This window comes from Podarcis melisellensis (genome assembly GCF_964234715.1).
Source record: "Podarcis melisellensis genome assembly, chromosome: 4".
Taxonomy (NCBI): Eukaryota; Metazoa; Chordata; class Lepidosauria; order Squamata; family Lacertidae; genus Podarcis; species Podarcis melisellensis.
Window position 1 is genome coordinate 92333060 of NC_138531.1, and position 24652 is coordinate 92357711.

At 43.7% G+C, this 24652-nt stretch overlaps 1 protein-coding gene across 1 annotated transcript in view; it reads left to right on the forward strand.

Annotated features, from left to right (window-relative positions):
• The window catches only part of DLG2 (discs large MAGUK scaffold protein 2), an 852330-nt gene that overhangs the window by 607121 nt on the left and 220557 nt on the right, over nt 1–24652 (forward strand). Inside the window, exon 10 of the mRNA XM_081909134.1 lies at nt 321–371. Within this exon, the coding sequence (XP_081765260.1) occupies nt 321–371 (51 nt within the window). The remainder of the gene's footprint in view (nt 1–320; nt 372–24652) is intronic.

Here is a 24652-nt window from a genome sequence, read left to right on the forward strand (position 1 = left end):
GGGGGGGAGGGGTATCTGGAGAGCCCTGCAAAACTCTTCTTTTCCTATGTGTTAGAGCGACAGAATATTGCAAGTCTTTGCCAGTCAGCTCTTAAATGGAGCACTTTTTTTTCCTTGGCATACTACTATTCAGTTCTTCCATGCATGGCATTCCACATTTATTCCAGTTGAAGAAGTATTACCGACTTTTTTTTCATTTGGAAACACTGTGTTTCATCACAGCTGAAAGAACACTTGTCCTTGTATAAAAGCAGGGATTTCCTTCCTTATCTCTCACAGGTATTAATAGATTTCTCTCTTATATCATCATTATTTTCTAGGTCAATGGAACAGAGATTGAATATGAATTTGAAGAAATTACATTGGAAAGGGTAAGTGAATTGTTCTTCGCACTTCAGAGGCCAGATGACTTCGTTAGCAACACAAATAAAGCAATTAATTGTGATATAATCCTTCATTTTCAATTTAAGTATTTGGAGTGGAATTCCCTTTGCATATTTATATGAAAATCCCATTCATCATGACTGCTGATGGAGCTTAAGTCCTGAAAATCTTGCTAGGCTGTTAGAACTATTATGATGCAGATTTTTGCAGAATTCTTTTAGAAGTATAAAAGAACAAAACTTGACAACTCATATTGTGGTCTTAAGTATTATGAAATGTTTCCTCACATAGTTTCTGCTTCAGATTTTATTCCCAGTATGTTTATCTATAAAACTTGAATATGTTTCATTATTATCCTGGTTTGGGGCAAATACTATCTCCCAAGGCTTCTCATATCAGTCAATATACTGCTGGTGGCAAAAGCTGCACATCAGCCTTCCCCAACATGGTTTCTTCCAGTTATCATTGGACTCCAACTCACACTATCCCTGACCACTGACCATGCTGGCTAGGGCTGATGGGATATGTAGTCCAACAACAATTGGAGAACACCAGGTTGGGGAATGCTGCAGTACATAAACACTCTGGCTTACAAACTGAAAAGGCAGAAGGCGTGAAAAGGGGAGCAGTGGGGAAAGGGAGAGAAGGAGATCAGATTGATGGTAAGAGAAGTAAGTGATTAATTGTATACAAGTATGGCTGCCTGATTGGGACAAGGCTGATCTTCCCTTCCATGTCTCCTTTCTTGGGTACAATGGATACAAGGACCTGGTGACATTTAAGCCCTATTCATGCATTACTCTTGTTTAGGAAATAGCTGTGATGGCAATGGAGCTAGGCCATGCTTTAGGGTCTTTTACCTGCAATAACCACATGATGAGCACAATTGTCTGTAGACATTTGAATGTGTGGCAGGCTGTAGACATTTGAATGTAGACATTTGAATTGAATGGCTGTAGACATTTGAATTGACTGTAGACATTTGAATTGAATGGCTGTAGACATTTGAATTGTCTGTAGACATTTGAATGTGTGTCAGAGTCCCGACACTTCAGAGTCTTTTTCAGTGGCAATAGTGCAGTCTGTGCTGTTTTCCACCTTCTAGATGTTCTTCTGTTTTGTAGGCAAATTAACGGAGGAGAAAGCTACGAATGACTGCCACCTGCAGTGTTGCACCTGAATGTCATGAGGAATGGTTGAGGGAGCTGTATATATATAGCCTGGAAAAGAGGAGACTGAGAGGAGATAGGATAGCCATCTAGAAATATCTAAAGGGCTGCCACATGGAGGATGGAGCAAGCTTGTTTTCTCCTGCTCCGGAGGCTAGTACCCAACCAATGGATTCAGATTACAAGAAAGGAGAAGAACTTTCTGACAGTAGTTTGACAGCAGACTCCCTTGGGAGGTGGTGGACTCTCCTTCCTTGGAGGTTTTCAAGCAGAGATTGGATGGCCACCTGTCATGTATGATCTTGTTGAGATTCCTGCATTGCTGGGGGTTTGACTAGATGACCCTTGGGGTCCTTCCACATCTACAATTTATGATTCTATGCCACTGCTTGGCTTCCATCACATTCCCATGATAGAGAAGCAAGCAATCTGCCTGCTCGGTGATGGCAACAGTGTCTCAGCAGCAGTCCTCTAAGCCAGGCAACTCAACTCACCATTGCACTTCCCTTTCATGGCAACATAGAGCAACCGCACCACATATTCCCTTTTCTTCATTGTAAGGGGTGATTTAAAACATGCGTGTAATCAATAAAATAAAGGAGGAATGCATAGGTTTAAATACCTTGCCCCCAGAAGACTCTGGACACTCAGTTCAGAACTAAAATAGATGGTTTTCTTACAATAATACAGGATTGACCATCAAGTTACCACATTATTTTTGTTCTGTATGCTGAAGAAAGCTTCTTCAAAGAGAACCATTAAGGAAAGCAAAACTATACCTCAAGAGTTTTGTTGCTGCTATTGTCCAAGTTGTATGAAGCGCCTACCTTTGAAAGAGAATGTGTGTAAAGCCAATGAAGTGAAATAAAATTCCCCTAAAAGCCTTTAATAGACTAAGCTAAGAACAGGATTCTACAGGCTGAATCACATGAGACCCCTGACAGGTTTTTTGTTTAAATACACCTTGTGCTTTTTGGCTGCTTTTGGCCTGTGTGTTCCCAAAAGATATGTGGACCTCTAGCACCCAACTATTTTTGCAGATAAATCTCAGCCAATTGCGGCTTTGAAATAGAAAATCAGAGCAACGGAATGCTGACCTCTGACGTCTCCTTCTCATTTGAACTCTGCCAATAAGTCAAGCTACATGAATGAAAAGAAAGATGAACATATTGATTGGATGCATATTGTCAGTAGCTACAGGAGTAGTTCACGAAGATGCTGAAGGTGATATTTTTAATACTAAGGCAACATGTGCATGTTTGGTACTGAAATTCATAGACTGGGGAGACTCAAATCCCTGCTCAGCCCATGAAATTCTCAGTGTGGCCTTGTGCCAGTCACCTATCTCAGCCTAACCTAACTCACAGAGTTGTTTTGAGGCTAAAATGTAGAGGGGAAACCATGTGTACCACCCTGAGCTCCTCTGAGGAAGGGTGAAAGAAAAATGCAATAACAAATGAATGGATGGTTGTTGAGTGGAAGACATCCTAACTAGGCATGCATTGGTTCTTCAGTGTCAGTTCTCTTCCTTGGACGATGGAATTGTTCCTTAGCACAATTCCTGACTATAGCATCTTTATGCCACCATGATACTTCCCCCCTTTCGAGAAACAAAATTTGGTTTGACTATGGAAAGGAGGCATACAAATAAATGATGACAATTGTCCCTCGCAATGGATTCTGTCCCATAATAATAGAAAGGGTAAGTCATTGCAGTGTGAATATATAATGCAAGTCATTCCACACTGCAATTCTTTTTTAGAGCACCTTTATTACTGGGGCTGGATCAGAGTTATGGCTTACTTTACAGAATACGGGTTAAGAGTGCTTGGGGGCATTGACAGTTTATTACCACCTGCCAAGCACTCTGCCAAGATCTCCTGCTTTATTTCTGCACATTATCAGATAAAACGTCACAGTCTCTTGGGTGGTAGTGGAAGAAAGTCAAAATTCAGTGGAAGAGAACAGGAAGAGAAGGCATGTGTGTTACAAGGGATGTCTAAGAGAGAGAAATCACAAGAGAACATTGGCTATCTCATGGGCATTTGGTGAATGTCTGAAATTACGGAGCTGTAGTGGATATGGATGCTATGAATGGTATTTGAGGAAGCACGCCTAGGTAGTTCAACTGTCTAGCCTAGGACCTCAGAGGATGGCATTCAAGCACAGTGGCTTTAACAAGGCTCCTCCAAGGGTACCATTTTTACTATTTCTGCACTAATAGGGGCATTGGACTACCATTTAACATCAGCTGGGTAAATGTTCCATGCTGTTTCCTTAGCTGTGATTCCTGTATTGAGGATTGAACTAGATGACGCTTTGGGTGTCTTCCAACTGTAAAATTCCACAATCCTATGATTATGGAATCTGGCACTGGGACAAACTCTAGCCCATCCATCTGAGCCTTCAGAGATCAGGCACACTTTACATTGTTTCTAATAAACTCAGTCCAAATTACAGGCTGCTTCTGCTTATCTCAGTTCCTAGGGCCGATGGAGATTAGAATGGAATATAGACGTAGCTTCTTTCTTGAACTCGCCACTGAGATTATCATGTGGATAATGGCACCTTCCTTTCCCCCAAACACTTCTTGTGTTCCTGGTTGAGAGCGACAGCCCCAAGCCAACAGCACAGGGGAAAACTACCTTCCAGAATGGGAAAACTCTAGTTCAGATGGGAGCCATAACTATATTTTGGCCCAAGACAAAGGAGGAGCACAAAAAAAAAAAAATCAAATTATGAAAGCTGTGTCTGGTTTCCTGGTGTGGGAAAAAATATCTTCCGTGTGTGTAGCTTTGCTCTTATACAACTAAGACAGGATGCATCTTGCTAACTAACCCAGAAAAGGAGGGGTGGCTTTTGTGTAATAGAGGAAGAAAAAAACCCAGAAGGAATAAAGCAACTGATAATCCTGATAATCAATTACATCAAAGTGATAACATTTACAGCTACCCAGGAGCGGAAATTATGCATATTTCTTTGCTAATCTGGAATACTTCACAGGACTCAGAGGGGATGAACAATCCAGGCAACGCAAGATTGGGCAATGTCATCATGTGTTTATTTATCTCTGTGACATTTACCAGAAATCTTCAATGGAACAGAAAGATTATTAGATACTTAGGCAAAAGTCAATAATGTCCGTATAGATTTATAGCACTGATTTCTTTCATTGCTGGTGCATAAAGTCCGAGGAGAGAGAGAGAGAGAGAGAGAGAAAGAGAGAAAGAGAGAGAGAGAGAGAGAGAGAGAGAGAGAGAGAGAGAGAGAGAGAGAGCGCTCTCAGGCTAACTTATTTACAGAAACAAACAGAATAAATTCACACACATTATGAACCTGCTTCATTGTTCAGGTCAGCCTTCCCCAACTGGGTGCTCTTCAGATGTTTTGGACTTCAACTTCCATCTGTGTGACAGTGGTAGGCTGTGGCTGATAATACTTGTAGTCAGAAACATCCGAATGAAGGCTGGATTCAGTCATCAACTGAGGGACCTACTTCATGTTCCATCTTCTTCTGTGGCCACATTGGTAAACAACAGAAATAGGGTCTTTTTAGTGGTGTCCCTTAGATTATGGAACCCCGTCAGAGAGTTCCATCTGGCATTTGCCCTCATTTCCTTAAGGAAAGAGGTAAAAACATTCCTCTTCCCAAAAACTATCAAGGAGCGTGTGAATATTTATTTAAAAAAAATAGTGCTGTGGTTTATTATTCTGTTCTGCTTTTATGTTGGATTAACCCAATTACGGTTTTGTATTCTAAAGATTTTATGGCCACTGTGGCTGCCTTTTTAAAAGGCAGAAAGGTAGACTACAGAGGTTTTAAATAGGAATGGAATGAATTGTACATTTCAGCTCCTCTGAATAAGTGGAAAACTTATTTGCCAGCATGAAGAATAACATGTGTGACAGCTGAAATGCTTCTTGAATCCCACAATCCTGAAATATGTACTTCTGAAGCACCTCTACCTTTGAAACCATACTAGGTCCTTGAAGAAACTTGACTATAATGTTAGTCATGACTTGTCCTAGGAGAGAAAAGTGAAGGGTTCAAGGAGCCAGCCCAGAGGTTTCTCTAGTGTTTGGTGGGTGAGTCTCTTCCACATTTCCCCCAAGCATTACAGATCAAACTCAGGCATGGAGGGGCAGTTCATATTAACACCCACCCCCCACCCCCGTTAGAAAAAAACCAAACAAATTTAGTGCAAAGAATCATGCAAATCCGATTTCTCTTTGATTGGATATTCACATGAAGCAACTGATTCACCAAATATGTTATCTGCATGGGCATGGGAAGAAATTCACAATTCTCTTCCACCATGCAAACTGAGGTCCTGCTGCCTGAAATTTCTGAATTGAGACTTTGTGGTTGCTCATCCAACCTTGACATTTCTGAAGATCATAGCATAAAGCAAGTATGGGGAACATCAGGCATGAGGCCCAAATGCCCTAAGGGTAAAAAAGCTTCCCACATAAGGCACAGAGCAACTGATGCTTGCATTTGGACCAGAAATCCGGATATGTCAGAAATATAGGCTTTAAATATAGTCCAGCTCCATATGGGATGGTTCTTCGGTCTTTTGACCACAATATACCTGTGATTGGGGAAGACTTTCCTCCTCAGTGCAAAATGATCTTTTGTGATCTTTCATTTACTACGAGATATAGTTGCTTTTCTACTGACAGCTACTCACAGCAATGCCTCTCTCCAGACCCCAGAATTGTACAAGTGATATTCTCTCCCTTGCTTCTAACCACTGTGCTTTTCAGCTAAGTAATAGAAGGGTGTGAGCAAATGCTTATCAAGCATCATGCAAAATTTAATGGTGGGGATTATAACCTGCATAATCAATTATCTATGGTAGGTCAAGCTGCAACTGTTGACACAAATCATGCTGGCCATCTTACTACGTAAATTGATAACTTTACACATCTATTAAAAATAATGTGGCATTCAAAAATATTTCCCTGGGAGGCATGTGTGCTGCTCAGTGACTTTTTAATGCTCCAATTAACGAAGAACAACTAGAAATGCCCAAATAATTCATAGCCAGAAATGCCTATGACCATTGCACATTATCCTTTGTGATGATGACACTGTTGCTAGCCTTTAAGAAACAGATGCATTGGCCTAATGAAAAACTTTCATAAGTATGTGGAGCCTGTGTGTCTTTTAAAGAGCTTGTATATTCTTGGAAAAAATAAAGTCTAATATTATCATCACCCTGGGTCATACTTTCCATCTTCTGGCTCTGAAGCTGGAGATACAAAGTGGGAGAGGGAATTGCCTTTGGGATCAGCCACAGGTGTCTCTACTACTTCAGAAGAACTAGTGTAAGAGGAGACCATTATGTGTAGCCCAAAGGGGCTCTCCTGCTTCCCTTCTCTGCCTCCGTGGGCTTGAGATGAAAACCTAAAGTTCAATCAAAGTCTCCTTCACACTGTTGGAACTGATAGGTGTAAAGCAGACCGGGTCCCTTGGTTTAAAGAGGCCCCTCTAATGGAAGGCGGAGCTGGCTTTGTAGATGGAGAAGTTGGTGGTTGCTGAAACAACATTCAAGTTCTGCTCTTACTATGTCTCCAGCCTGAGCTGTCCAAGGTACTAATTAATCTTTAAATACTCCCCTTGCCTCAACCTAGACTTTGCCTTACTTCATTACATCACGCACTGTTTCCCCAAACCTAAGCCCTGCTGGATCACACCCAAGGACCATCTAGTCCAGCATCCTCTCACAGTGGTCAACCATGGGAAGCCAAAAAGCAGGAGCTGAGGGCAACAGCATTCTCCCCATTTGTTTCCAAGACACTGGATGAAGCTTGGTTTCCAGACCCCTGATTATCTTGGTTGCCCTACTCTGCACATGTTCCAGCTTGTCAATATCCTTGTTAAATTGTGTTGCCCAGAACTAGACACAGTACTCCATGTATGGTCTGACCAAGGTAGAATAGAGTGGGACTATTATTTCCATTGATTGGGACACTATACTGTGGTTGACGCAGCCAAGAATAGCATTAGCCTTTTTTGCTGCTGCATCATACTGTTGACTTACATTAAGCTTGTGGTCTACTAAGACCCCTAGATCCTTTTCACATGTACTGCTGGCAGACTAGGTTAATTTTATATTTGTGCAGAACCTTATCTTTGTCCCTACTGAAATTCATTTTGTTGGTTTGGGTCCAGTTCTCCAATCTGTTCAGGTCATCTTGAATCCTGTTTCTGTCTTCAGCAGTATTAGCTACTCCTTCAAGTTTGGTGTCATCTGCAAATGAGCAGAGCTTCACACTGGAACTCACTGGCACCCTAATTATGCCACGCCTGTCCCCAAACCTCATATTTTGTATACTGCTTTGGAAGCTTTTGATGACGTATTTTGAAATTTAAAAATACAGGTAACAATGTGGTGTTGGCTGGTTTGGGCATGTGGCCCAGATCTTTGCTCAGCACCGCTTCTATATTTGTCCACCACCTGCAAACAAGTAACCCAATTACTTGCAGTAAGGGGGAGCAATGACTATCAACAGAGCACAGAAGGCAACTTGATCAGGGCCCTCCAAAATTTAGACCCAATAAGTAGTGCAGTCCAGGGCTGTGTTCTGATGTGAGCACTGGCCTCAGCTGAGATGACAGTACCTTGGACAGCTCCATGGAGGACTCACACTGAGGACTGCATGAAAGCTGAGCTCAGATATTGCTTCAGAAGTAGCTGTTGGGCTCAGATTAAGACTTTGAGTGGACCTATAGCTCTGTTAAAGAAATGGGAGTGCCTGATCACCTCATCTGTCTCCTGAGAAATCTCTATGTGGGACAAGAAGCTACAGTTAGAACTGGATATGGAACAACTGATTGGTTCAAAATTTTGGGAAAGGAGTACGGCAAGGCTGTATATTGTCTCCCTGCTTATTTAACTTATATGCAGAATTCATCATGTGAAAGGCTGGGCTGGATGAATCCCAAGCCGGAATTAAGATTGCCGGAAGAAATCTTACAACCTCAGATATGCAGATGACACAACCTTGATGGCAGAAAGTGAGGAAGAATTAAAGAACCTTTTAATGAGGGTGAAAGAGGAGAGCGCAAAATGTGGAGTGAAGCTTAACATCAAAAAAACGAAGATCATGGACACTGGGCCCATCACCTCCTGGCAAACAGATGGGGAAGAAATGGAGGCAGTGAGAGATTTTACTTTCTTGGGCTCCATGATCACTGCAGACAGTGGCAGCAGTCACAAAATTAAATGACGCCTGCTCCTTGGGAGAAAGGCAATGGCAAACCTAGACAACATCTTAAAAAGCAGAGACATCACCTTGCCAACAAAGGTCCGTATAGTAAAAGCCATGGTTTTCCCAGTAGTGATGTATGGAAGTGAGAGCTGGACCATAAAGAAGGCTGATCGCCGAAGAATTGATGCTTTTGAACTGTGGTGCTGGAGGAGACTCTTGAGAGTCCCATGGACTGCAAGAAGATCAAACCTCTCCATTCTGAAGGAAATCAGCCCTGAGTGCTCATTGGAAGGACAGATCGTGAAGCTGAGGCTCCAATACTTTGGCCACCTCATGAGAAGAGAAGACTCCCTAGAAAAGACCCTGATGTTGGGAAAGATGGAGGGCACAAGGAGAAGGGGACGACAGAGGACAAGATGGTTAGACAGCGTTCTCGAAGCTACAAACATGAGTCTGACCAAACTGTGGGAGGCAGTGGAAGATAGGAGTGCCTGGCGTGCTCTGGTCCATGGGGTCACGAAGAGTCGGACACGACTAAACAACTAAACAACAACAACAAATAGCTCTGTTCTGTATGTAACTCCACTTTTATGGAATTGTAAACTTGGAAGGGATCCCAAGGAACATCTAGTCCAACTCCCTGCAAAGCAGGAATAGTCCCAACTCTACCTGGGGACTGAACCTGAGACCTTCTGCTTGCAAGGCAGGTGTTCTACCACTGAGCTATTGCCTCTTGATTTAAAGGGATCAAACTTTCTCCTGTAGACTGCGCATCAATGGAGCTGGGGAGACTCTGGTTGAACTGGGAGATAAAGTCCTCAGAGTCAGAGGAGGTAACAAGGCTACTGGACTCTTCTTGCAAAAGTACTTAAAGTGCTTCTGGGGCAGCCCCTGCCCCTGTAACTCCCTGGCCTCATCCCCTGAAGAAGAAGAATCTGCCCCCAAGGTCATAGCAGGTAGGTGTGTTAGTTCCAAGGTGACAGTCTGAAGAAAAGGATCTAAGCCTGTCAGGGGTACTTTCACAACAAAGCAAGTTGCAGTGACTTCAGTTAGGCCTGGTGAAATTGGATCGGTTCTCAGGGTCAGCTAGCTAAGTTCAAAGTTCAGGTAGTCAGGCCTAGATGGCACCTCTGAAAAATGCAGTTCAGCACTGAAAGCACAAAAATGTGCTCCTGCCACCAGCAAGGCACCAGATCCTTGCTGCTTAAAGTCCCAGTTTGAGACCCATCCTGGCATCTAGGATCTGAAGTTGCTCCTACCCTTCCCATTAGGCTCAATATCTTGCCTTATTAGCATCACCCTCCCTTAAATATTATCATCTAGTATCTGAAAACTTACTCTCCCCCCCCCCCTGCATGGATTTGCTAAGCACCAGCTGGGTGGATCTTGACAGAACTTTCGACAGATGGCTTTTGGAACTGCCTTTTACTTTTGGCATTTCAGACCTGGGCACATCTGTGGGAGCTGCGACTGATTCAGTCACTTTCAGAGTTCTCAAGCTCTTTTCTTCCCTTTCCCCCTCCTCCCTCAGAAACCCCACATTAGTAGTTGCAATTATCAAAAGTAGCTGGTAACGCAGATGCTAATTGGCGTAAGCGGCTCTGTCCTTTTTCCTTGATGCTTTTGGGGCTTTTTCTGAGAACGCTCTGCAAAGAGCCTGGGAGATTTAAAGGTTACAATTAAAGATGCTGCGGTAATTTTCCAGGTTACGATTACCGAAGCAGATATTGTTGGTTCTGCTGCTGCGCGCAATTATCCCGAAACTTCTTTTATATCTAATTTTCTCCCGTTTGCTTTTTGCTGGGGTGGGGAATTGGCAGCTGAATACACAAGTTCTTTCTCAAGGGCATGGAGAAGGGAGTGAAACTTCACACTCTGAGCGGGAAGGGAGGTGGGGGGCAGCTAACCTAGTCACTCCTTTTCCTTTGGTCTTTACCATTGGAACCGAGTGGATGATGATAATGATGGTGATGGTGATGATGATGATGATGATGATGATGATAATAATAATTTATTACTTATACCCCAGCCTTCTGGCCGGGCCTCTCGAGCCACTCTGGGTGGCTTCCAACAGGATATTGAAAAGATCAAACATTAAAAACTTCCCTAAACAGGGCTGCCTTCAGATGTCTTCTAAAAGTCATATACCAGTAGTTGTTTATTTCCTTGACATCTGAAGGGAGGGCGCTACTACCGAAAAGGCCCTCTGCCTGGTTCCCTGTAACCTCACTTCTCACAGTGAGGGAACCACCAGAAGGCCCTTGGCACTGGACCTCAGTGTCCGGGCAGAATGATGGGGGTGGAGACGCTCCTTCAGGTATACAGGACCGAGGTCATTTAGGGCTTTAAAAGTGAGCACCAACACTTTGAATTGTTCTCGGAAACATACTGGGAGTCAATGTAATGTTGGAGATAAGCAGTGTCCCGTGCACAGCGGAATGATGAAAAGTACATGCCAACATACTCTATATTGCTTTATTTACATTTCAAAGCTGGCATCCTCTCTCCTCTAAAGCACGGAGAGAATCACAAACTGAAACTGCAAAGAACAGTGATAAACAGGAAACCAGTGTACGTCACATCCAGTCTCCTTTCCCGTGAGAAACCCAACAGTGCATTTACTGTGGAATGTAAACAACCTGTCTCGTGACAAGCACTTCGCTGCACAGAGAAGAAAGCAGAAACCAACATCCTCCCCCTTTCTGTGAACATCTCTGGGCAGCGTGTTCGTACAATATCAGTACAAACCCAACTTCTGCACATAGGTACAGTGTTGATCCCTTGATACAATCTTGGACAATACATCAGCAGGAATTTCATTACCTGGCATATAGGACACCGTTACGAGTCCCTTCTGAATACGTTCCCTAGCATGTTGCAACTTCAATTGCAAGTGCTTCGTGCTTTGCTTACAACCTTCAGAATTCAGCAAAGCCAAACATGCTTTGTTGTCCTGGTAAACCTGGATTGGACATTTGACAGGAATTTTCATGTCTTTGCACAATTGTAACAACCATTCACAATCTTTAAGTGAATAAGACAGTGCATTCAGTTCAGCTTCACAAGTACTTAAGCTAACTGTTGTTTGCTTCTTGCATGACCAATCAAATAGACTCTGATTGTACTTATAGCAAACTCCAGACGTACTTTTCCTGTCTGTAGTGTCACTTCCAAAACTTGCATCTGCAAATATCTCAAGACCACCAGATTTTTGATTGTTAAATCTCAGTCTGTAATGCATAGTGCCTTTCAAATACCGCGCTATGCGTTTCAGAGCTTTCCAATCCTTAACAGTAGGATTGTTGACTTGTCTGCTTAACAAATTACAGCTAACAGCAATGTCTGGTCTTGAACATCTGGCAATGAAGTTTAGCTTGCCTAGCACACTTCTGTACAGTGTAGTGTCAGAAAATGCTTCTTCAGTGTCATCTACTTGATAACCTGTTATCATCGGTGTGTCCACAGGGTTAGCATCCATCAGGTTTAGTTTGCTTAACACATCAGCAATTTTCCGTGACTGGTGTACTAGAATGTTACCATCTTGATCTCTCTCTATTTCCAGAGATAGGTAGTTGTTTACCTCACCAAGATCTTTCATGTCAAAGTGCTCTTTCAGTTGAGCTAGGGCGTTATTGTACATTGTGACATCCTCCCAAAAGAATAAAAGATCATCAACATAAAACAAACAGTACAGTTTCTTTTGCCCCTCCTCTTTGACAAATACACATGGATCAGCTTTCCCTTGCTGAAAACCTAGAGAAAACAATACTTCAGTGAGTTTTGTGTGCCAACACCGTGCACTTTGTTTGAGACCATAAAGGGACTTTTTCAGAGCACAAACAAATCCCTGTTTTACCTGTACGCCATCAGGTGGAAGCATATAAAGTGATTCATCTAGAGCAGTGTTTCCCAACCTTGTGCCTCCAGCTGTTTTTGAACTACAACTCCCATCATCCCTGACTAGCAAGACCAGTGGCAAGGGATGATGGGAATTGTAGTCCAAAAACAGCTGGAGGCACAAGGTTGGGAAACACTGATCTAGAGATCCGTACAGAAAAGCTGTATTCACATCATGGTGACTAATGTGTAGATTTTCCTCTGCAGCTAGCTTGAGCATAAGCCTAATGCTCTCATACCTCACTGTGGGTGAGTAGGTTTCGTGATAGTCTTCACCTGGTACCTGTGCAAAACCTCTGGCTACTAATCTGGCTTTGTGTCTGACTATCTTGCCATTTTGATCAGTCTTCGCTTTGAAGACCCATTTGCTTCCAAGCAGTTTCATTCCTGGAACTACTGGAACAAGCTTCCATGTTTTGTTCCTTTCCAAGGAATCAAGCTCAGCCTTCATGGCATTTAACCATGGCTCAGCTTCCTTTGAATCCAAATCCTGGATTTCTTGGAAACTTGAAGGTTCAAATACCTTCTTGGAGCTTTTAACAGCTGTTACTGCTATCTTAGCAAACTCATCAACAAATCTTTTTGGAGGTCTGCCTTTTGTGGCTCTCTGTGACCTACGAATTAGCCTTAAGTCTTCAACACTTTGCTCTTCCTTCTTGGGAGAAAAACGACCTATTGTGAACAATGGTTCTTCCAATTCTTGATCAGAGCTTTCAGAGGGTCGCATAGAGGCTTTCGCACTCTTGAAATCCTCTGAATCACCCGATTCAGTTTCAGACTCAGAATCAGTACCTTCATCAGTGGGTGTGGGTTGTTGTGGTTGCTTTTGACTATCCTTAGTCTCATCACTGTCATCAGGATAACATTGGAAAATTCCCACATTCTCCCCCCACTTGGCATTGTACTCAACACTTCTTGTGAGCTTAATTGTCTTAGAGTCAGTCATCATTATTCTGTAAGAACCTTTCTGATAACCTAGAAAGATACCATGCAATCCACGCTTGTCTAATTTGGAGCTTTGTGGTGAGTGAACCCACATGTCAGAACCAAAAATTTTCATGTGTTTGATGTATGGCTTCTTGCCAAACATCTTCTCATAGGGGGTACAACCAATCGCTGAAGATAACCTGCAATTGTAACTGTAAACAAAACACGAGAGAGATTCAGCCCAATAACTCTCTGGAAGATTTGCATCATGCAGCAAGGTTTTTAACCCTTGAAGCAATGTTTGATTTGCCCGTTCCGCAAGTCCATTCTGCCATGGCGAGCGAGGACTAGACAAATCGTGTTGAATTCCTTTCTCAGTCAGAAAAGCTTCAAACTGCTGAGAAGTGAATTCTCCCCCGCGATCACTGAAAAGAGTCTTTATCTTCTTACCATGCACATTTTCCAACCAAGCACAGAATTCCTTGAACCTAGGAAAAGCCTCTGATTTCTGCTTGAGATTGTACACATAAATATACCTGGAAAATGCATCAATGAGAACCATGAAGTACCTATTTCCACCCAAAGAGGGCGCTAGTGGTCCAACCAAATCAGCATGAACAACCTGGTATGGTTCTGTAGCTTGCCTACTAGACACCTTACCTTTCGCAGCCATTTGCACCTTGTTTGCTGCGCATGCCTTGCACTTCATGTGGTACCTGCAGGGTTTAATAGTCATACCTTCAACCAAGGCAGGCATTTTAGATACTGCCTCAAAATGCAAATGACCAAATTTTCGATGAAAATCGTGAATACATTCTGCATGCAAACTTTTGTTAGAACCTGCAATGCAACAAGTGTCATCCTGCACAACATCATCATAATACAAAACAAACGATCAACATATTCAGCATGCAATACATAATCATTTTTCTTTGTGATGGTGCATTTCTTGTTCTTAAAGGAAACGTCAATGTTCCGCTCATTCAGCTGTCCAACGCTGAGCAGATTATGTTTGGCATCCGGCACATAAACCACATTCTGTATCGATAAGTCCAAACTGTGAAGAACAACAGTTCCGTAGCCTTTGCTGGGAATTGTGTGGTCATCCGCCTGGTGAATCGCACCCTCCTGCGGTGTAAAAGACACGAACAGTCGCTTATCGTTGCACATGTGGTGGGTCGCCGCTGAATCAACAACGAAGAAAGATCTAGACGTCTTCTGGACCTCTGCAACCTTTGGAGTGAAGCGTGAGACCATTGCCTTGTGCTGCGTTGTCCTGGACACCGGACCTTTGCCTTTGCCTCGGCCTTTTCCACGCGATGAGCTTTCGCTGCGCTGCTCTGTCTTGGCCTTGGGATATTTGCATTCCCTCTTCATATGGCCTAGACGTCCACACGAGTAGCATTTCACTGCTGTCAAAGCTTTGGCGCCATCTGGTGGTTCCACTGCACTATGGGATGACGTCTGTGAAGACTCCCCCTTTCCCATGCAGCCAGCACCCCGGCGATCTGCTTCATTCTGAATCATGGCAGTATCACAGGCTACTGTGAGTTGAGCATTTGGCTGATTAGTGGTATCAAATTCCCCACTTGCCTCATCCAGCCTTCTGCAGCTAGCCATCATGACTCTGGCATTAGCCTCCTGCATCATCTCTGCTGCTGTAAATCAAGCTGCTTTAATCCAAAGGCAAATTCAAAACAGCCTCTACTTGTGAGCCTGAGCCACTTGCTTATCTGCAGCTGCTTGAAACCTCATTCCAAAGGCAAGTTCATAAGCGAAAGTTCTCAAGTGCTTTCTCTATGCTGCCTTAATTCCGCTGCGTCACTACTCTCTGCAGCTGCTTTACTCCAATAGCATTTCTAAAAGTTACTTTCGATTTCCCCCAGCATAGGAAAGTGTTGCTTTTAGCCATTTGCCTGTGCCTCGGCAAAACCGGCTATAAAAGTTCAAAGTCCAGCCATAAAGCCATTAATTAGAAGCTGGCAGGCTGCCCGGAGCAGTAGCACATACCTCATATCAATCATTTTGACGCGCAGAGCAGATACCGTGCGATCCGTCCCTCTGCCGCTGTTCCGATCCTCTGCCGGCACTCCGTTTCTTTGCTCCTTTGTTCCTTTGCCAGGAGCCCGACTTCTGGAGTCCATTCTCAAAACACTGTGTTTTTCTGGGCCCGGAACCAAATGTTGGAGATAAGCAGTGTCCCGTGCACAGCGGAATGATGAAAAGTACGTGCCAACATACTCTATATTGCTTTATTTACATTTCAAAGCTGGTAAGTTACAGAAAAACATCTTCCCTCTGCCGGAGCAGAGAAAGGCATCCTCTCTCCTCTAAAGCACGGAGAGAATCACAAACTGAAACTGCAAAGAACAGTGATAAACAGGAAACCAGTGTACGTCACATCCAGTCTCCTTTCCCGTGAGAAACCCAACAGTGCATTTACTGTGGAATGTAAACAACCTGTCTCGTGACAAGCACTTCGCTGCACAGAGAAGAAAGCAGAAACCAACATGTAAGTCTTTCAGTGTATGGTCTCGGTGGCCGCTCCTGGTCACCAGTCTAGCTACCACATTCTGGATTAGTTGTAGTTTCTGGGTCACCTTCAAAGGTATCCCCATGGAGAGTGCATTGCAGTAGTAGGATTTCTTTATTCCCTTGCTGCCTCCACTATACAACCATTTAATGGTGCTTTACTAGATGGGCTGTTGATTTGCTGCTGTAGGGCTCCCCTTACATGCTTACTCAATGGGCCAGGAGGTTTTCTGTTCTGTGCAGATTGGGAAGTGTAAGAATTAAGTGTGGAGTCAATAACAGACTAAAACAGTGTAGGTTTTTACCAGATATTTTTGTAAGGCAGCAATTGTGAATGGTTTTTGTGAAGATGTTTTTAGACCTATATAGCATTCTGGGCATGGGATGCGGGTGGCACTGTGGTCTAAACCACTGAGCCTTGGGCTTGCCGATCGGAAGGTTGGTGGTTCGAATCCCCGTGACGGGGTGAGCTCCCGTTTATCTGTCCCTGCTCCTGCCAACCTAGCAGTTCAAAAGCATGTCAAAGTGCAAATAGATAAATAGGTACCGTTCCGGCGGGAAGGTAAATGACATTTTTTGTGCACTGGTCTGGTTTCCCCAGAAGCGGCTTAGTCGTGCTGGCCACATGACCCAGAAAAGCTGTCTGCGGACAAACAGCGGCTCCCTCGGCCAGTAAAGTGAGATTAGTGCCGCAACCCCAGAGTTGTTTGCGGCTGGACTTAACTGTCAGGGGTCCCTTACCTTTACCTTTTTAACATCCTGGGCACCACCATTTAAGAAGGATGTTGACAAGTTGGAACATGTGCAGAGGAGGGCAGCTAAGATGATCAAGGGTCTGGAAAATAAGCCTTCTGAGGAACGGTTGAAGGAGCTGGGTATGTTTAGCCTGGAAAAGAGGAGACTAAGAGGAGATATGATAGCCATCTTCCAAAATCTTAAGGGCTGTCACATAAAAGACAGCACAAGCTTGTTTTCTCCTGCTTTGGTGGGTGGGGCTTGATCCAAATGCTTCAAATTGCAAGAAAGGAGATTCTCACTAAACATCAGGGAGAACTTTTTGACAGTAAGAGCTGTTTGAGACAGGAACAGTCACCCTCAGGAGGTTGTGGTCTCTCCTTCCTTGGAGGTTTTTAAGCAGAGGTTGGATGGCCATCTGTCATGGATGCTTTAGCTTAAATTCCTGCATTGCACTGGAGTAGATGACTCTTAGGATTCTTTCCAATTCTACAATTCTATGATTCTATATATGTTCTTCATTGAAAGATAAAAAGTACATAATTACGAGTGCACAAAGATGCAGATTTGAAGAAATAGCACCCATGTAGAAAACAATGTTTTTGTGGGAGTGGAGAGAAACTGTTTTTAAACAGTTTTATCAGATAGCCAGTAGTACAAATGAAAATGACCTCGTAAAATGCACTCATCTATCTTGACTGTTCTCTTGCTATACTTAGCAGTGCATCAATTTCCATTTTCCACAGTTCTGCTCCTCGAGTTTGGATCCACTGTTTTTTTTTTAGTGATTTCTGCTTTCTCCAGCAGTGCAGCTATCTTTCTGAGTACAGCACATAAGTATTTATTTTGTTCTTGGCATGGAACTTCACAGTGGTTTAATGTTGTGACTGTGCGTTTAATGTTTAATAAACCTTTTATATTGCCATCATTGGTGAATGGAAACAGTAGGCTAGTCAATCCACAGGTAGATCTGCTATAGATGCCAACATCTGTTTACCCTAATACTGTAGCAGAGGTATCTGGAAAAACAGGTTAGTTTTAAGTTGAGTATGTAGTGATGACAAAATCATAGTGTGGTAATAAAATCCTGGTCCATAAAGAAGGCTGATCGCCAAAGAATTGATGCTTTTGAATTATGGTGTTGGAGGAGACTCTTGAGAGTCCTGTGGACTGCAAGAAGATCAAACCTCTCCATTCTGAAGGAAATCAGCCCTGAGTGCTCACTGGAAGGACAGATCCTGAAGATCCAAGACTTTGGCCACCTCATGAGAAGAGAAAACTCCCTGAAAAAGACCCTGATGTTGGGAAAGATGGAGGGCACAAGGAGAAGGGGACGACAGAGGATGTGGATAGTGTTCTCGAAGCTACCAGTATGAGTTTGACCAAACTGCGGGAGGCAGTGGAAGACAGGAGTGCCTGGTGTGCACTGGTCCATGGGGTCATGAAGAGTCAGACACGACTAAACAACTGAACAACAAAATAAAATCTTAGAGTGCAATGCTATTCATACTTACCCTACAGAAACAGTGGGTATATAAAAGACCCATATAGGATTGTGTTGTTCGATAATGAGAGGTGGACAAATGTATGAAATTAAGTTACAAAAGAAAATGACTCATCTGCTGATTGTGCATATTTCCCAGACCTTTAAGGGAAAGTATTCCATGGACCTTTTGAATACTATTCAGTGGTAAGAAATTAGCAGTGGATCTAGCTGATACTTCATTTCTCTGCTACCAGCCACAAAGACACTCAGCTGCAACTGCAAATGTACCAGGAGATTACCTTCAACTGATTGCCTGCCCTACTTTTTTCCACACTGCTTGGTTGCTTGCAATTTTACAGTTGCAGGTGTACGGCTAATTCCTGGTTTAGAGAGGCATAGTATTAATTACTCTCACTTCACCCCTGAACAAGAGGGTGATTCTAGGCTATTTAAATGTTTAATTTAGAGAGAGAAATTGTTGAGCTTTACGACACCATTCATGTAAATGGTGCTTCACGGCATAAGCATAAAAACAGAGGTCACCACCTAAAGGATCGTTGCCATCAGATGTATGATTAGTGTGGAAGAGCTAATAGGAATGACCGTGCAATTCTATGCTCATTTACTCAGAAGTAAGGGCCACTGGGTTCAGTGAGGCTTCCTTTCAGGGAAGCGTGAATAGGATTGCAGCTCGGATGAATCCATTTTTCCCTTGTATACATTTTATACGTCCCTGGTGGCTTCTTGCAAACAAACAGAAAAAACATGACAGTGAACAATAACATCATATGGAGTAAACTGTGAAATAAAGGAAGCATGCAGAATGGCTAAAAGTCAACAAAGCATTATCAACCCTGCAAGGTAAAAAAAGACTTCCTAATAATAATAACAAATATTTGCCAGCAAAGAGAAGGGAGTGAGATTTCTGTTGCAGGCATAGGCAAACTTGGCCCTCCAGCTGTTTTGGGACTAGAGTTCCCATCATCCCTGACCACTGGTCCTGTTAGCTAGGGATGATGGGAGTTTTAGTCCCAAAACATCTGGATGCCTGCCTCACAGGCCTCATCTCCTGTCCTAGCCAATGTGTTGGAAGTTGTTGGACTACAACTCCCATCATCCCTGACTATTTGCCATGCTGCCTGGGACAACTAGGGCACCTCTAAGTTAGATTAATCACTTAAAATCAAGCCGTAATCAACTAAAATGTTGCCCACTTTTAGGCAGCAGGGTTTTTTAAAAAAAGAAAGGAAGAAGTAAAAATGTAATTATTTTTCATGTGAGTACTGGCAGGCAGTGATGGCCACCAACTTGGAAATTCATAGAGGAAAGGCTAGCAACGGCTAGCAGATTCTTCTTATGTTCCTCTGATAAAACCTGCATGATCACTACCCTCTTAAGTGTCCTCTCTTCTCTCATACAATGGAAGAATGCTTCTTCTTAAACTGCAAGCCTAGGCACACTTACTTAAGATGAACTTTTTAAACATAGACAAAACCCAGCTCAGAATATGCCCCTACCACCCTAAAGATTGTGCTGAGCTGATGGGCAATGTGCTTTAACTACCAGCAGGTAGGTATATCTAGTGCCTGTTTGGTATACCTGGGGGAGGTGCAGTTTGATCTCTCAAGGTGCTGAGCACTCTAAAAAGTTTAACTGGTACTAATTACGAGCCAGGGAAGGCTGCTGAGTGCACATTCAGCTTCCAAAGAACATTGCAGGATGGGGGCCAGAATATAGCACGAATGAGTCCTAATTGGCTTATATAAGTGTTCCTTGGAGCCTGAAGAGCATACAATCAAGACCTGGCGAGCTGATTGTGCAGGGTTCCAAATCGCAGGAAGAACCTATTCAGATACAGCAGCTTTTTCTTTTCAGACATCCCACCTCCGCTTGATGCATGGGCAGCAATAGGGATGGACAAATTTCACTTCCTCTCAATTTCCACTTTTTATAGCCTTAAGTTTAGTTCACTGCAAAGTTGTTCTTCCCAATATACAGTCATACCTCGGGTTACAGACGCTTCAGGTTGTGGGTTTTTTGTTGTTGTTGTTGTTGTTTTGGGTTATGGACTGCCGAAATGCAGAAGTACTGGAATGGGTTACTTCTGAGTTTCAGTGGTCGTGCATGCACAGAAGCACAGAAGTTTGCAACCCGCTTGCGCGCAGACACACAGATGTGGGTTGCAAACACTGTGGGTTGCAAACGTTCATCCCACACGGATCACGTTCACAACCCGAGTGTCCACTGTAATCAGTTACATTTTCATGAGTATATGCTTTTTGCACACATTGTACAGTAGTAGCTCGGGTTAAGTACTTAATTCGTTCCGGAGGTCCGTTCTTAACCTGAAACTGTTCTTAACCTGAAGCACCACTTTAGCTAATGGGGCCTCCTGCTGCTGCCGTGCCACCAGAGCACAATTTCTGTTCTCATCCTGAAGCAAAGTTCTTATCCTGGAGCACTATTTCTGGGTTAGCGGAGTCTGTAACCTGAAGCGTATGTAACCTGAAGCGTATGTAACCCGAGGTACCACTGTATTAAAAAACCCCCAAGCATTTTTAAACACAGCAAAGAAGTTGGAGAAGTTCAAAGTTTGAGCCATAGCTGTGTTTTCGTTCCCTATCTCTGTGCTAAGATTTGCTTTTATGGTTGAAGGAGCTGGGTAGGTTTAGCCCTGAAAAGAGGAGACTGAGAAGAGATATAACAGCCATCTTCAAATATCTGAAGGGCTGTCACATGGAAGATGGATCATGCTTGTTTTCTCCTGCTCTGGAGGGTAGGACTCGAACCCATGGCTTCAACTTAGAAGAAGGGAGATTCTGACTAAACATACGGAAAAGCTTTCTGACAGTAAGAGCTGTTTGACAGTGGAATGGACTCCCTTGGAAGGTTGTGGATTTTCCTTCTTTGGAGGTTTATAAGCAGAGGTTGAATGGCCATCCATGGATGCTTTAACTGAGATTCCTGCATTGCTGGGGGTTGGACTAGATGACCCTCGGGGTCCCTTCCAACTCTACAGTTCTATGATTCTTTGAATAAACCATTAGGTAATCCTTGGCTAAACCAAGTCAAGCAGCATCATTAAAAATCACAAGTGATTCAGGAGCACAACAAGCTGGTTTGAGAGGGGTAGAGTATTAATAGCAGAAATGCTTGCTCAATTTCTTTATAGATATGCACATATGCCAATGCATAAGAAACACATCAATAATGCAGCTTTTATTTCCCAAGCTATGTATGGGAAATCCATCAATATGACAAATGACTTCAGTAAACTGTCCCCTGGAAGCCAATATCTCTCCTATTGATCTAAAAAAATGCAAAAGTTCAATTAGACACTGAGAGCGAGCATCCTTGGAGCTAAGCTCTCAAAGTCATGTAAAAATAAATTCATTTTCAAATCATGTTAATAGAGCAAAGATGAGTGTCAAGGGATGGAGCAAGTTACAGCTACGATTCAATAGGCAGTTAAAGCACCATTGATGATGGAGATTATTCAGCAGTTTGCTGCGGCTCCTTCTCCCCTGAGTTGGTTCCATTGACCGCAATGTAACGTACATAGAGAAATGTTAAGTGCTGTTCGGATCTGAGCCACACAGTTTTGAGATGCAATCAGCATTCAGTTTCAGTGCTTGTCTACTTTGATTTTTTTTGCTTTCACAGCACCTAAATGCAAACACATTTAGTCAAAGACCATGGCTGATTTCCTATTGTTGTTGCCAGTGTGGAAGAGACCGTCCTCACATTTTCTCTCACACATGTACTCTTCTTAACTGACTGATGTTTTAAGGAGGTGGCTTCCATTTGTGAATAATAATAATAATTTTTATTTATACCCCGCCCTCCCCAGCCAAGGCCAGGCTCAGAGCAGCTATGAAGGGGAATGAAGGGAAAGGAGTAGAATTATCCACGCAAGAAACACCCACTAAATATAGCTTTGAATGGGGTGTGTGTGTGTGTTCTTCAAGGCCACAGGAGGAATGGGACAAAACCTACACTTAAAGGCATTTTTGTCAGGTGATGTAACTATGGATAAAGGAAAAATTTGAACCAGTTCACATTTGAAGAGGGGCTGTTACAATTTGCACTTTCCAAAGCATTACACAAACCATCGCACAGCCACCCTTGAAAGCTTGCATTTTGTCATAGGGGCCACATTATCCAGCACCCATCCTGAGAAAAGGTGTCTATCACAAATGCAGTCAACTTTTAGCATTCCTTTCCACCCCCGCTTGTGCCTTCATGACCAATGCTCGGTGATTTTTCTCTCGTTTAGGAAGCAGGCTGGGTAATTGGGGAGAGGGAGCGTGTGTTGTAAATGTAAAGCCTTATAAACAGCAACATTGGGCCCTGAACTGCAATCTGTTTGATCAATGGCATTTACTTAGAGGTGGGGAAAGGGCTCCCGCTGTGATGGAATGGAACGATCCCTTTTGCATGTGCCTTAAACACAAAAACGGTCTCTTAGAAGCAAGGATGGAGCACAGAGGAAGGATGCGAGAATTTGTTTGAAACCTTCTGAAATGTGTTATTGTCATGGACTGGTTGGACGCAAATGAATGGTGGGAGGAACCAGCTGGGAAACCATCAAGGGAAGAAGGATCAGAGCCCGGGGAATAGTGGGGGCAGAGGTGTAGTGGGTGGGGAGGCTGGCAGGCTGTCGCCCCAAGTGCAGGTTTTTGGGGGGTGCATTCCTCACAACACCCTGCCCTCTTGTGATGCATCCTTCTCACAGCACGCTCTAGCTGGAGGGCACCTTGAGAAGGACTCAACAGCTCACAGTACCCTGCAGCCCCAGCCCTGCTACTTCCTTCTCACCCAGCCTTCCGACTGATGTGCACACCCTGAATTCCAGCCCCTACTCAAATTTTGGGCTGTTTTCTAGTTTGTCTCAGTGCCATTTATTTCGTCAAGGACTGCAGCCACTCTGCCATTACCTTTGTGTTCACGTTCCCCAATTTATCCAAAGAAGAAAGAAGGCTAAGCTTGTGTGTGTGATCTAACAATGCCTTGTCGGCGGATGTGTTCAACGACAGAACAAGCCAGTGCAACGGCTTTAATGGACTCTGTTGCTCGGGTCAAGGTTTCCAGGAGGATTAATTACTAGCAATTTACAGGATCTTGGTGTGCCAGCAAGGGGTGCTGACCCTTTCCTTTGAAATGTTGCCCCTAGGGGGACAGCGATGGAATAGACTTCACAGTGCTGCTGGCCTGCAGTTCCAGTTAAAGTTTAGGAGACGGCAATGATTCACTCTGGGAAAGCTTACGGCTTGCTTCCCCCCCCCAATCCGCATCATAACTCGCAAATGAATCATAACCTTGCAGTAATTAAAACAAAAATGATAATGTTGTAATTAAAACAGCCACCGTCACATACATGCCAGCAAAATGCTAAAAGAGGACCCTGCTTTCACTGCTACCTGAATTTTGCCATATAAGGATGAAGGGTGTGTACAGCCCCCTCCCCAGATCCACCCCACGGCTCTGACCATGCCCTGCCCCCCCCCCAAGTTAGGAACCACCTACAGCACCTCAGCTTTTGTCCTGAATTAGGTCAGGGGTGGGGTTAATGTTTAATTAGGGCAAAAACCCCAATTAAACATATGTTGCTGAGGTGGGAGGGGTGGGAGAGGAGATACTGCATCTCCCCCCTTATTAACCGAGGGGGGCAGGAGTTCAGTTCTGCAGGGTGCTCCTTCAAAGGTGCTCATGCAGGTGAGCACCCCACAGGATCAGTGCCTCGTGTCAACAGCTGTTGAGCAGACATAGCAATTCTGTGGGGTGGAGCATCAGGCAGGAAGGAGAACCAGGAAGTGCCAGGCTTTTACCTTCTCCTGAAAAGATGCAGCCAGTAGTTAGGTCTGCCTCAGCTTATTGGTGGATTTTCCTGTCAGATGCTCCACCCTGTGAAAGCCCCAGAATGCTCAGCAACATTCCAGCTGACCCATAGCAATCCATGGCTGTCTCAGCCTGACACCCAAATATCCCTCCTGGAAGGTCAACTTTGGGCTTGGGACTCATAAGAATCCATTGCACACCCTAGCAAGAATGCAAGAAGAGCCCTTCTAGAGAAGGCCAAAGGTCCATCTAGTCCACCAGCCTGCAAAAAGGACCAGACTGCAACTTCGCTCTCCCCATTTGTGATGCCAAGACACCACCATGCTCAGTTCAGAAGCAGGGACAAAACCACCACAATGAAAAATGCTGATAACCAGAAGATTGGTGTTTTGAGCCAACCCAGGGATTGTCTGGGGCAGGATTCATGCATTGTAAGGAGCTCAATTAGATGACCCTTGGGGTCCCT